The 12,853-nt window shown below is 34.5% G+C and overlaps 1 protein-coding gene across 5 annotated transcripts in view; it reads right to left on the bottom strand.

Moving 5' to 3' along the window:
• Positions 1-8,938: 8,938 nt before the first annotated feature.
• The window catches only part of LOC115284407 (UDP-glucuronosyltransferase 2A1), a 53,325-nt gene continuing 49,410 nt past the window's right edge, over positions 8,939-12,853 (bottom strand). For all 5 annotated transcript variants that reach the window (XM_029931209.1, XM_029931251.1, XM_029931120.1 and 2 more), the window contains one exon: positions 8,939-9,642. In XM_029931209.1, coding sequence (XP_029787069.1) covers positions 9,363-9,642 — 280 coding nt within the window. In that variant the 3' untranslated portion in view covers positions 8,939-9,362. The remainder of the gene's footprint in view (positions 9,643-12,853) is intronic.

Here is a 12,853-nt window from a genome sequence, read left to right as displayed (position 1 = left end):
TTTAAAGGGCCAGGTGGTTTAGGCAAACATATTCCACATCTTTTTCCCAACGTGGAATAGCAACAAGTTTACTTACTTGGATACCTAGAGGAACATGTTGATTAAAGTCAAATGAATAATGCAGAGTGTTCAGAATTCCAGAGAAAAAGAACACCATTATTCCTATGTGGAACAATCAGAAACAGCTTTACTAAGGCAGATAATGGGGTGAGATGAAAGCTCTGGTAGAATCTAAGCAGAGTATGGCAAAAAGGCAGGTTTCACGATATATAGAAGGATAGGGAAGTTCATGGATATTGGGAAAGTATTCAAGTGGATATGGATCTCAGATAAAGCTGTGGGCATAGGTTATAGAAGAAAGTTGGATTGAAATAGGAGACATTAAATTAAACTTGAAGGATATAAAATAAATTTGGATTTTAATTCATAGGCAAACATTATTTACTGAGGTTTAAAAGAAAGACACAAGATCAAATTTTTCTTTATGCAGACAGCTTCAGCAGCTTAATAAACATTGGCATACAAAGGTCAGAGGTCAAAAGATCAGAAAATGAGAAAAAAAATAAAAGAACAGAAAATGATTTAAAATGTGGATTAACAACTGAAACATGGACTGATAATAGTAAATGTTACATAGAATTGAAATTTGTAACTACTGATTAGGTCTTTGACTAGAAAAAAATATATTAGAGTGAAGATGTATGGTTTTGTACAAAGATGTGAAGCAATGTGATTTCTGCTTCAATGATCAAAAGGATGATAATATTGTTAGGTAAAATATGATACATAAAACTCACAGTAGTTCTAGGAATCAATATGATCTATTTGAGATTTCTTTTTCCTACAGTGATTAACTTAATAAGACAACTTTATGGGAATGCTTATATGCTCCTTGGATATTAAGATTTAAGAACAAGATAACGTTTCAAATATGAAGTGGATGGATAATCATTCATCTATTTATCTATCTATCCCTCTTTGTTAATAATGTACATCATTGTAATTCCTTTTGTATTAACACCCTCAATAAATAACGTATATCCCACTTAATAAGTGAAAGTTTTTCCAACAGCACTCAAACTGCATAAGATTTTATATCAATATGTGAATTTGGGAAGGGGGGTAAGAGTATAATTTTTCCCATCTTTCATCCCTGAGATGACTTTGTGAAGAATTGTGACTCATATGATATGAATATGTGCATGTGAATATGTGTGTGTGTTTATGTGTGAAAAATGAGAGAAGGAAAAATATAGTATTACATAATATAGTAAATTATCTAGACAGCCATGAAAAATGCCATACCTCATTTTTTATGTCTAAGAAAATTGACTCATTACTCCTATAATAGCAACTCTCAGTCAAGGTTGGATTGCAACTGTAGCTTGCCTAGGGAAAAGAAGAATATTCAAAATCTTGAAATAAAATTTCAAATATCAGTACACATTTTACCATAATCAGAAATCAAAATCCCTCTTGGTAACACTATTTACCTTGCAACCTTCCCAAAGAGATTTTACTCATATTTCTACAATCCAAGCAAAAATGGCCCCTTTTTACAGTTCCCATTATTAGCTAAATAGGTATTGTTACCTTATTTATTATTACTATCTTTCCTTCTCAATACTGTTTCTTTCCAAAATCCTTAAAACACTATATTTCTTTTTTGAAGACTTGGAATGTGTTATACAATTTTCTTTTTTACTTAAAAATATCTACTATCACATTGATAAAGAACCAATTGATGTTTAGGTCTTTCATTTCCATAAAGTCTCCTTTATGCTGTTGACTTTCAATTTACTGTTTTTGCTATTTTTTTGTGATTGAGAACTTGTGTTATCCAAATGACTTTTAAAAATCTCCACCTAATTATCACTTTGGCTTTCCAAAGTGAATAAATTCAAGAGGGAACACAGCATATTAATCTCAATGAAGTTGTTCCTCCAGTTGTTCCCTATTTCTGTAAAAGCAAACTCTGTTCAACTACACTTACAAGGTAGAAATCCAGGAGTTCATCTTAATTCTTTCTCTTCCCTGGACACTTGTTTTTCACTGTACTTTTCTCTATGAAAACTTAAAATCTAATAGAAGCTCTTAAAGTGCACATAACCTAATTTCTGTTGTTGATAAATGGATAAGAATAGCTCTATTTATGGTAGACAAATACAGAAAGACATGGTGGTCATAAACTTCTCAATATTATTTTCATATCCACACTTACAAGTCCTTTGTCTGGAAAATTACTCATTTTTCATAGAGAAAAGTGCAGCATTTAACTTAACTATCATATCCTCTGAATAGCACAATGATTCTCCACAATTCCTTCATGTTTTCTCTAAAAATATTTGTTTAATAAATGATTGAATGAAATAAACATTGAATAAAGTTTCATACTTCTAGTCATTGTTCATTAGCATATATAATTTATATAAATGTAATTATACTTATATAAACATTTATTTTTTCATGTTTCTTATATTTTCTTAACTTTTTAAATTAAAAAAACAGTTTTTGGGGCGCCTGGGCGGCTCAGTCGGTTGAGCGTCCGGCTTCAGCTCAGGTCACCATCTCGCAGTTCCTGGATTCCAGCCCCGCGTTGGGCTCTGTGCTGATAGCTCAGAGCCTGGAGCCTGACTTCAGATTCTGTGTCTCCCTCTCTCTCTCTCTGACCCTCCCCTGCTCACGCTGTCTCTCTCTCTCTCTCTCTCTCAAAAATAAATTTTAAAAAATCATTAAAAACCATTTTTTTAATGTTTATTTATTTTTGAGAAAGAGAGAGACAGAGCATGAGCGGGAGAGAGTCAGAGAGAGGAGATACAGAATCTGAAGCAGGCTCCGGGCTCTGAGTTGTCAGCCCGGGAAGGGGGTGGGGGCAGCTCCTACTCACTAGAAGTGAGATAATGACCTGAACTGAAGTCGGACACTCAATGGACTGACCCATCCAGGTACTCCTGATGTATCTTCTGATTTTATATGTCTCCACAAAATAGCATTAAGTGCACACATATGGCTTTTCTACTTATTCTACCAAGATGAACATGTCTGCATCATGGAGTTGTTCTAAGTACTACAGAAATGTATATAAATCACCTCACAAAATACTTGGGGAAAGTTTATACTCAGTAAGTTCAAAGGCATAGAGGTTTTAGTATCTGCTCATTTTATTAAACTGCTATTAATTCTTATAATTATTCAGTGAAATTCATTTTGGATCTTCAGGTAAATAAGTGTATCTGTACACGATTACACTGATGTCTTTCTAAGTGATAAATCATGTGTGTTTTAAAAGTTGGTGTATTATAGACGTTTCCTTGGCTTTGAACCACGTATCAGTGAGACTGCTTAAATAATTTCACAATTATTCTTTCCCTCCTTCTTACACAACATCCTCTCCTGGTTTCCCTAATAATAAAATCTCCGTTTTTACTCCTAACACTTAGTCATTCTTTCTTATTCTCACTTTATAACTTCTGTTTCTTTGTCTCTGTTCTGAATGGTGGCCCTGGAATGCTCTGGTTATTCTTTATTTATGTTCTCGGATCTATATTATCCTCAATTTTCTTTTCTAGTTTTGGGTCTCAGGAGGCTCACATCTGTGCACTGCATCGTGTGACTTCCTCTGCCATGTCACTTCTGGTTCAGACAATGGTAGAAGAGAGCAATTATAGGTTGTTGGGTTTTTTTTTTTCTGTTTCCTCCCTGGCTTGGGACCTTGTCTTCAGCAATTGCTTTGTCCTTCCATTACTATGTCTCTTGTCATTGGTTTCTTCCTATACAGTTCTTATTCTCACTAGTCTCTGGGAATATTACTGCTTTCGTTTATGCCTTAGCCTAATGGGTTAGTAATGGCTTGAACTGTTGTTAGTCTAGGGGCCTCATCATTCCTCTTAGTTCCCTTCATACTGTACAGATATTTGTTAACTATTCTTTCTTTGAAGTGTTCCTGTTTGAAACATCTAAGGTGACTTTTATTATCTGCATGGAAATTGAGTGATTAAATCTGATTAAAAATGGGCAGAAGATCTGAATAGAACTCCTGGATTTCTACTAATATCTCCTAAGAAGGCATACAGGTGGCCAACATGTATATGAGAAGATGCTCAACATAACTAATCATCAGGGAAATGCAAATAAAAACCACAATGAGACATCACCTCACATCTGTTGTTAGAGTGGCCATTAAAAAAGAAAGTATTGGCTAGGATATGGAGATAACATTGTGCCCTGTTCTACTGTGAATGTAAGTCGTGTAATACATACGGGAAAGTAAAATGAGGCATCCGCTATTGAAAACAGTATGGATATTCCTCAGAAATTAAAAATTTATTTTTCTATGATACAGCAATTCCTTTTCTGGATATTTCTCCAAAAGAATTGAAATCAACATCTCAAAGAGCTATCTGTACTCCCATGTTAATTGCAGCATTATTCACAATAGCTCAGATGTGGAAGTAAGATAAATGTCTATCCATAGATGAATGGATAAAGAAAATGTGGTGTAAACATAAAATAGAATGTTTATCAGCATTAAAAAGAGGAAATCCTGCCGTATGCTACAACATGGAAGAAACCTGAGGGCATTATGCTAAGTGAAATAAGCCAGGTGTAGAAGGAAAAATAATGCATGATTCCAGTTACATGAGGTGTCTAAAGTAAGCAAACTCACTGAAGCAGATGTCGAGGGCTGGAAGGATGGGTCAGTGGGATTGCTGTTCAAGAAGTATAACATTTCAGTTACGCAAGACGGACGATCTCTAAAGATCTGTTGTACAAACACTGGGCTTCTACGTAATAACACTGTACTAGTAGATCACATGTGTTGTTTTGTTTAGCACAATAAAAAAGAAAATCCAAGGGTACCTACCATGCCTGTACAGATAGCAATGTTAAATAAACTTTTGACAAACTCCAAAAAGAGAGTCCTAGGATTTTGAAACAAAACTGTAACATGTTTTTGTGATATCTCTTTTCCATAGGAAAAAACAGCTCCTGGCTTGTTACTGAGCTCTGGCTGAGATCGAATACCTGACCATGGGCTCCAGGTGACTATGCTACTTGTGATGGCCTATGTTGTGGTAGCAACAAGAATATGACTGAACATTAGCAGCAACATTCTATAATTAAACAGATATAGGCATATATGAGAACAGGCCAGAGCAGCTCCAGAAAAACAAGTAAATTGTCTCTGCAGGTGGCTTAGATTCTCATGGAACTTAGGAATACTTTTAAATAAATTTGTCAATCCTTGCTTTCAGACTCACAAGGGAATTACCAATTGAAAATAGGGAAAACATTCTCAGGGCCAATTTATGTATGAGTATACATGATATTCTCCCAGCAGCAGAAAGTAGCTATTGTTACAGCCCCACTAAGGGGTGTCTCTGAAAGATAATGATGAAAAAGACTTTTTTCTGATGTGTAAAATATCAAACACTATGTCTAGGTAACTCTTTTTTTATGGAGGAAAACGTGGTCTGCTGTAGAGCTCTATAGATCCATAGGCAAAGACTAATAGATTGATTAGTTTGTCAAAGACAGGAAGAGTGAGAGGAAAGATTAAAGGCAAGAAGATCTGAGGTAGAAGTATGTGAGTGAACTTCTTGGAGCTTGCATAGATAATGAAGATACATATATTCTGTGGAAATTCCCTTCAGAAGTCATATCCTGTAGACGACTATCTCAATAATAATGTGGTTTGGATGAGCTGCCTTGTCTTCTTGGGGTCTTTTTCCAGACCCTCCAGAATTTTATCATAAAGTTCATGCACAAAGCATTGAAGACTGGGATGGAAACTATATATGAATGTGCAGCGTAGAGATCACCTCACTAAGACTCATCTGTCTGTGCCAGCTATTACATGCTCAATCTGTTAATAGCAAGTATATCCCCACCTCCTTCCAAATATGGTTAACTCCCTAGGGTTCTAGCTAGCTAAAAAAGTAGAAAAATTGGTCACTTTCCAATGAGAGGATGCACCATTTTATTCTTCATAGCAGAAGTTATAATTTTCAAATAACGGATTTCCCCTTCACCTTATCTGTAGTATTTCTGCCAGATCACACACTATGCACATGGATCCTTAGTAAAAATGTAAAATGATACCAACACTGTGTATGACCAGGAATCATACTTACAGCTAAGGAATATCCTATGTATTTTAGGTGTGTCTCAAAGTGTAAGAGCCCATTCAGCCAAAAGGCCTGTTGAGATACCACTGTGAACTACCAGAAGGAATGCATATATCCCTAGCATAGCTGGTGGGTGCACCCCTGGTGCAGTAGGGTCCCTCAGTTGAGGATCAGGATTGAGTCACCCTCCTGGGAGACTGAGTGTACAGTGTCATATGGCTTGTTGGGTCCTGCTTTCCTTTGTTTTAGAGAATGTGCACATGACCTCTTGATCGAGATGGATTAGAGACTGGAGTTAGTTTTCTATGACCTTTAATTATAGTTTCAGTGAGTGGGCCAATTTTCAGATTGAAACTCCCTTCCTGGTCAGGGGCACTTTACCCGTAAATCATCATGTTCACCTTTAAAGAAAAATAACCTTCTCTTAGGCTTTGGTTAATATTATACTATATGTGTAGAACAAGACCCTCATTAATGTACTTCATTTTTGTTTTTGAAACTCTGTAATAAATTATGTTATTGTTCTCTTTTCCATGGAAATAATAATCTTTTCTGGAACATGTGATTCTTACCGAAAACCTGAGTTACAAACAATGTAATCATTAAAGACAAAATGTAATCACCTATGGTATATAAAGATCCTAAGCATCACAGTAAAGTGTAATACTGCTACCATTCACTTTGTCTGTGTTCTTTCTTATAGATACTTATAGATACCAACCCCCTACTCAGAGACCCTTAGACAGTGGTGCGTGGGCTGGTCCCCCGCATCAAAGGATGCAATGTATGCTTCATATCGTAGCCTCATATAAGATGCATTCTGTATTTTAGTTTGAATACATGGGGTCAGATGTAAAGGGGTTGAATGAAAATGGTAATGTCATTTCAGTCTCCTACAAGTATGCTTTACTATTTCCCTTGGACAAGTTTGCATTTCATTATGACTTCATTATTGAAGTCAGGGAGTTTGGAGGTCACGTTTCTCAAAGGAGAAATGATATGACTATGATTTACTTAGATTATAAACCATGAATGGTCCTTCATTATTTTGAGCTCCCCTGCTTCAGAATTCAGAGATTGTGTTACTCTCTTGGCTGTAATCATGGATTCAAAATACCAAAGGTAAATTAAGCTGCTGACATTTATTTGCTGTGGATGAAGTTTTGGATCATCCTATTAGGTAAAGAACCCTAACCAGAGGGAATGCTGTCAGAAGATAAGAGGAACATGGAATATTTATAACAAAATAAGTAAAAGTATTAAGTGCAGCCTCTTAAGTATCTCTAAGTTCTAAGAATGTAAGAGCTATGGAACAGTGCTCTATAGGACTTGGTTTCTGCTTGTTAGGGATGACAGTTTCCTCATCTGAATAGTTCTACAAACAACCACTCAGGAAATCCATTTTAAAGGTGTATGTATGTATGCATATATGTATGGATGTATTGTTTTTATTTATTTGTTTGTTTATTATCCGAATACACCCTTCAGTTAGACTCACTAACAGGAATTTTTTCCAGCTGTCTTCTGATGTTATTCAGGCAAGAAACCTGAAGATAATCAATAGGAGGGGAGAAAGCAGGTGAGCAGTGGCTATTGAACAGAAACAAATCTCTGTGCTGTGGGTGGCCAGTCTCTGAAACTAAACGGTGCCTGAACTTGGAGAGTGCTCAACACCATGAATAAGCAGCCCACCTCTCATTGGATCTTAAGTCATTTACTGCATTCCAACAGCAGAAAGTAAACTGGGCATAGAACAAACATATGCAACTCCTCTTGTAACATAATCAAATGGTAAAAGTAAAAACACACCAACACAAATCACCTTCTAAAAATGTTAACATTTAACAAATACATTTTTAGCCTTCACAAAAACATTTAAGAATTTATTTGCATTTCTAGTAATGTACATATTCAAAAAGAAATTTTTATATGTTCCTGTATTATATACCATTCAGTTATTTTTAAATTGGAAGAAATTTTCAATATTCCACACTTCTCAAAATTTTCAGTAAGCCAAAGGCTGCTATTTATTGCCTTAACTATACAGCAAATCCTGGCATTAAAACTTTAATTAAAACATGTCATTAAAGTTTATAAAGGGTAAAGAAAGTGAAGTCTTTAATCCATTTGCTAAATTAATGCAAAGCTGATTCAAATATGATCTTTGCATGATAAATGTTTACGGAAGCATACCCTTAGTCATGTGGATTTACTAATGCCATGTGTCCTTGCCTACTGCTTAATTAATAAATTTAAATTTGTAGAAGATAAATAATACTATGATCTTATATTCCAAGTAGATATTTGTTTTTGCTAGAAAACTAAGCAAATTTTGATTATTGTTATTATAGATTATGGGCATTAGTCATTTTTCAATATAATAAATTGGCATTTAACTTTAATGTTATCAATTGTACTGTTAATTAAACATTTCACAAAATTACTAAAAATTTTTCTGTATTTCTTGGTTATTTCTTCTATAAATGATCTATTCACCTTTAACATATTGCTGACATTCTCTGTCCTTGAGAACAAATAATGACTCACTTAATCTCTTTTGTTTGAAGGAAGTCCCCAGGCCCCTGCATTAAAGGGCACACAAGAGTACTTGTTGATTACAGGCAGAAGCATAGGCCAGGATGATCCATGTGTTCAGTAGGAATTTGTAGACCTACCCTAGTGTGATGCATTATTATAGTTATCAAGTTAGGCTCTGACTCCAGTAACTTTGGGCAAGCAGGAGGGCTTATTTTTATGAAAAAAACAGATCATTACTCTTATTATAGCATACTAATCTTTTATGGTGGTTCCTTGATTTGTATATTCTATGGGAACTTGTGAGCTTTTGTCTTCTATGTTCCCTACATCCATCACATTCAGCTCATATTTTGTATGCTCTTCAGGATTCAGCATGTTGTCAGCCAGTACATTCCTAAGGTTAAGCATAATGAAAAATAGTGATATTTTGAATAGAATATACATAAAATCATTAGTGTCCCTATATCAGGAATATGAAAAGAAGAGGGTAAAGGCACCTGGGAAAAGACAAAAGAAGACTGGGATATATTTACTAGTTAATGAGCATGTTGGCTTTATCTTTAGGCTTTATCTTTAGGCTACAGTAGAGGAATGAGAATTTTGAAAACAGGATGGAGGTAATGTGTTTTCATTAATGTCACTGTGGCTAGAATGAACAGGATTGCCCATTAAGGCCTTTGCCAAACTTAGAAAGATCTATTCCCTCTTTTTCTTCTTTCCTGTTTTACCAAATTTTTGACAAGAAAACAAACAACATTTTGTGACCAAGAATATAGCAGTTGCTACACAGGCCAGCAGGAAACCAATCACATCAAAAGAATGGTACTGGAACCAACTGAGGTTATGGGCAGCTGGACGCAGGTGCTTGGCTCCTTTGTGACGCATGACAAACTCGATCCAGAAGACTGCTCGATCCAGGGGCTTTACAGGTTGATCGTGGTGAATCCTTGATAACCTTGTAGCATTCTCTTTATAACTGGTAGGAAAAATAGACAAATGAGAAATTATAAAGAAACTAGAAAAAGGTTTCCTTTTCATAACAGGTAATGGCATACATGAATATGTTATATAAGACAAAGGTCATAGATACCTTGAGAAAAAAATTCATTCTTGGTGAGACATTAACTTTGTTGACTGTATAGCATCTTAAAAAGAGTTGTGGAGGGACGATGTAGAAGAAATATATTCTTAGCAGAATGTGGTGAAATGCAAACATAAACAATTGAATAAATTTTTTACAAATGTATACTCTAATTTTTCCAAGGAGGAATTTTGATATTGTGTGCAGTTTCCAGGATTTTTCCAAAACCAAGACTGTGAATAACACAGTATTGTGGGGAACTATTCATAAGAAGATCCATAAGCATTGTCTCTAATCTCTGGCTAGTTCATGATGACAGACAAGAAGCTGATAATTAACATTAGTAAACCATTTCTTCGGTGTCTAAGATCTTGACACTGTGATAATTCCTCCATTGCACACACTTGTGTCTTTGTGATGCAAAGGACAGTGTCTATATAGGCAATATCAAGATTGGGTAAAGTTACGAGGGTAATTTTGGAAGTATCAAGAGCATGAGCTTTGAGTTTTTAAGATAAGAAATAGAAATATCTTGCTAGGATTATTGCCCCTAATCAATGTGGCATCAGTGTAGCAATAGTTATATAGAGCTTTAATGGGCATAGGTATGTATTTGAAAAGCAAATTACATCTTCACTTGATATTTCTTGGCTGATGAGCCAGAATTAGTATATTTGATTATGGTTTTATTTTTAGAAATAAAAGTTCCAACTGGAGACATGAAGCTAAAGGAAGGTAGGTGAAATGCGGAGATGTCCTGATGTGAGTTGGACATTTTTGGCATCGGAGAAGGAGAAATGTGATCATAATTTACCAGTAAACATGATATGCTAAATCCAGTAGCAGGGGGTAATTTCCTTGTGTACTCTTTTGTGTGCAGGAAGAAAGGATAGTCAGTTTCAACTGGATTTTGATATAGAGAGGGTTAAGTAGTAATCTCACATAGTTCATCCTAAAACATTTTAGGCAAACTGTGGTGGCAAAAAATGCCTATTTTATCAAATCATATTTTTGTTAAAGATTTTCTCCATTTATAGATAGAGAATTAAAATCTGAAATACATATATACTAGACAGATAAACTTGTATTTGTAAAATATGCTTTCCTATAATTCAGAAAAGAAAGACCTATGCTCATATTTAAAATGATCCTTTAATATTTAATTGCACACTAATGTTACATGACTTATCTCAAAACATTTATTTAATTAAAATAACAATGGTTTATGTATTTAAGTGTAATCTTTTGTGTTCCTTAATTCCTTAAATCCATATATGTACTCTACAGTAAACTCTTTTGTTCCCAGATAATTTCACAGTTAGAATTGGGTTTAGAGTTAATTTTGTTTTTTATTTTTTTAATATGTTTTATTTGTTTTTGATACAGAGAGAGACAGAGCATGAGAGGGGGAGGGGCAGAGAGAGAAGGAAACACAGAACTGGAAGCAGGCTCCAGGCTCTGAGCTAGCTGTCAGCACAGAGCCCGACGCGGGGCTCGAACCCACGAACGTGAGATCTGACCTGAGCCGAAGTCGGAGGCTTAACTGACTGAGCCACCCAGGAGCCCCTAGAGTTAATTTTAATATATTTCAAAATAAATCTTTTTAGGTATTTTCCTGGAAAATTCTAAGAGTACTTATGTTTCCATCTTTTGCATCAGTAGTTTCCAAATCAACAATCAAATTTAATGGCATTCTAGGAAATAAAGTAGAGTTTTAAAAAGTCACAGAACTTACTCTGATATATAGTAAAAGGAACCAAATTATCAGCAATTAACAACCCAGTAATAGTCCAATGCATTAAACATCAAGATCATCACTTATGAGACACAGAAGACTATAGTAAGCCTTGCTGAAGTTCCTAGCCCTAGATCGAGCTCCTGAATTGATAAGACCAATAATATTTTGAAAAATAGGACTTTAAAAGGTATTTAATAAAAATCATTTGATTGGAATGTGTGTGAGAAGGGGAAATGAGCTACTAGCATTGACTTTTTAAGTTGGATATAAAGCAAGCATTGAGTGTCCTTCCTTTTGGGAATCAATACATTGACCCCTTTGTCTAAAAAATTCTGCAAGTAGGGCTTTCAATAGATGGTTTTACAAAGACTAGTTCCACTGAAAAGAGCCGCACAAAACTGTATTTGAGTTTGCCTTCTCTTCTACCTCCTGAATTTCAGATTTCAGCAATATAAACAGAATGTGATAACTATCATTTGAGTTTTGCCTCTGAATAAAAATAATGGAATCTGAGATAACCTACAAACAATGGTAAGTATAAGGCACCTATACAAATTCAGAGCAAATACTGAGAGAGCAAGATGAAAAAATATACAATATTGGGGGAAAACATAAAAATGATGGACTTTGAATATAATTAGGCATAATACATAGCTAAACAGGGAGTTGAATTATAATAAGAAAGCAATGGTGATCAATAAAAGATAAAAAATCAGGTTATAAAACAAAAAGTGGTGATAAAGGCTAGAGGTGAGCTGTTTAAATGAATTGTTAAAAACACCTCTTAAAGGACTAATAATTAAATTAGAAATAGTAATTTTTAATGGCAAAAAAGTAAATTTACTAATTATGGATTGTTTGAGGAAATTTCAGTGAATTAAGAAATGTAAAAAGTGATAAGACACTTGGAAAATAGTAAAGAAAACAAACCAAAATATTTTAACATAGAGAACATTGGAATTTGATGTCTCTGAAATAGAGATAAAGAAATGGAACAAACATTCTAATAAATAACAAACAATAAAATTTCTGTGAAGAAAAACTGAATATATTTTGTTATAGATTAACAGTATTGAAAGGGCATACTATTCCCCAAGAAAAATGTAGGAAATAACTGATAATGATACATCATTAATTAGGTTTCTGAATTTTAAAAAAATGATTTTTTTTCCAGACCGAAAAAGAAACAACCCAAAGTAATCAAACAGTCTTTAATTTCTTACAGAATGATTTAAAGCCAGAAGACAATGTGTAATATTTACACAGTTCTGAAGAAAGAGCTAAATATATTATATTCAGATAGGTGTCATTCTTATACCAAGCCATTCAGCAAATATTGCCAAACATGTTCTCAGGTAATGCATATAA

This window comes from Suricata suricatta, chromosome 1 (genome assembly GCF_006229205.1).
Source record: "Suricata suricatta isolate VVHF042 chromosome 1, meerkat_22Aug2017_6uvM2_HiC, whole genome shotgun sequence".
Taxonomy (NCBI): Eukaryota; Metazoa; Chordata; class Mammalia; order Carnivora; family Herpestidae; genus Suricata; species Suricata suricatta.
This window is presented reverse-complemented; position numbering and strand designations above follow the sequence as displayed.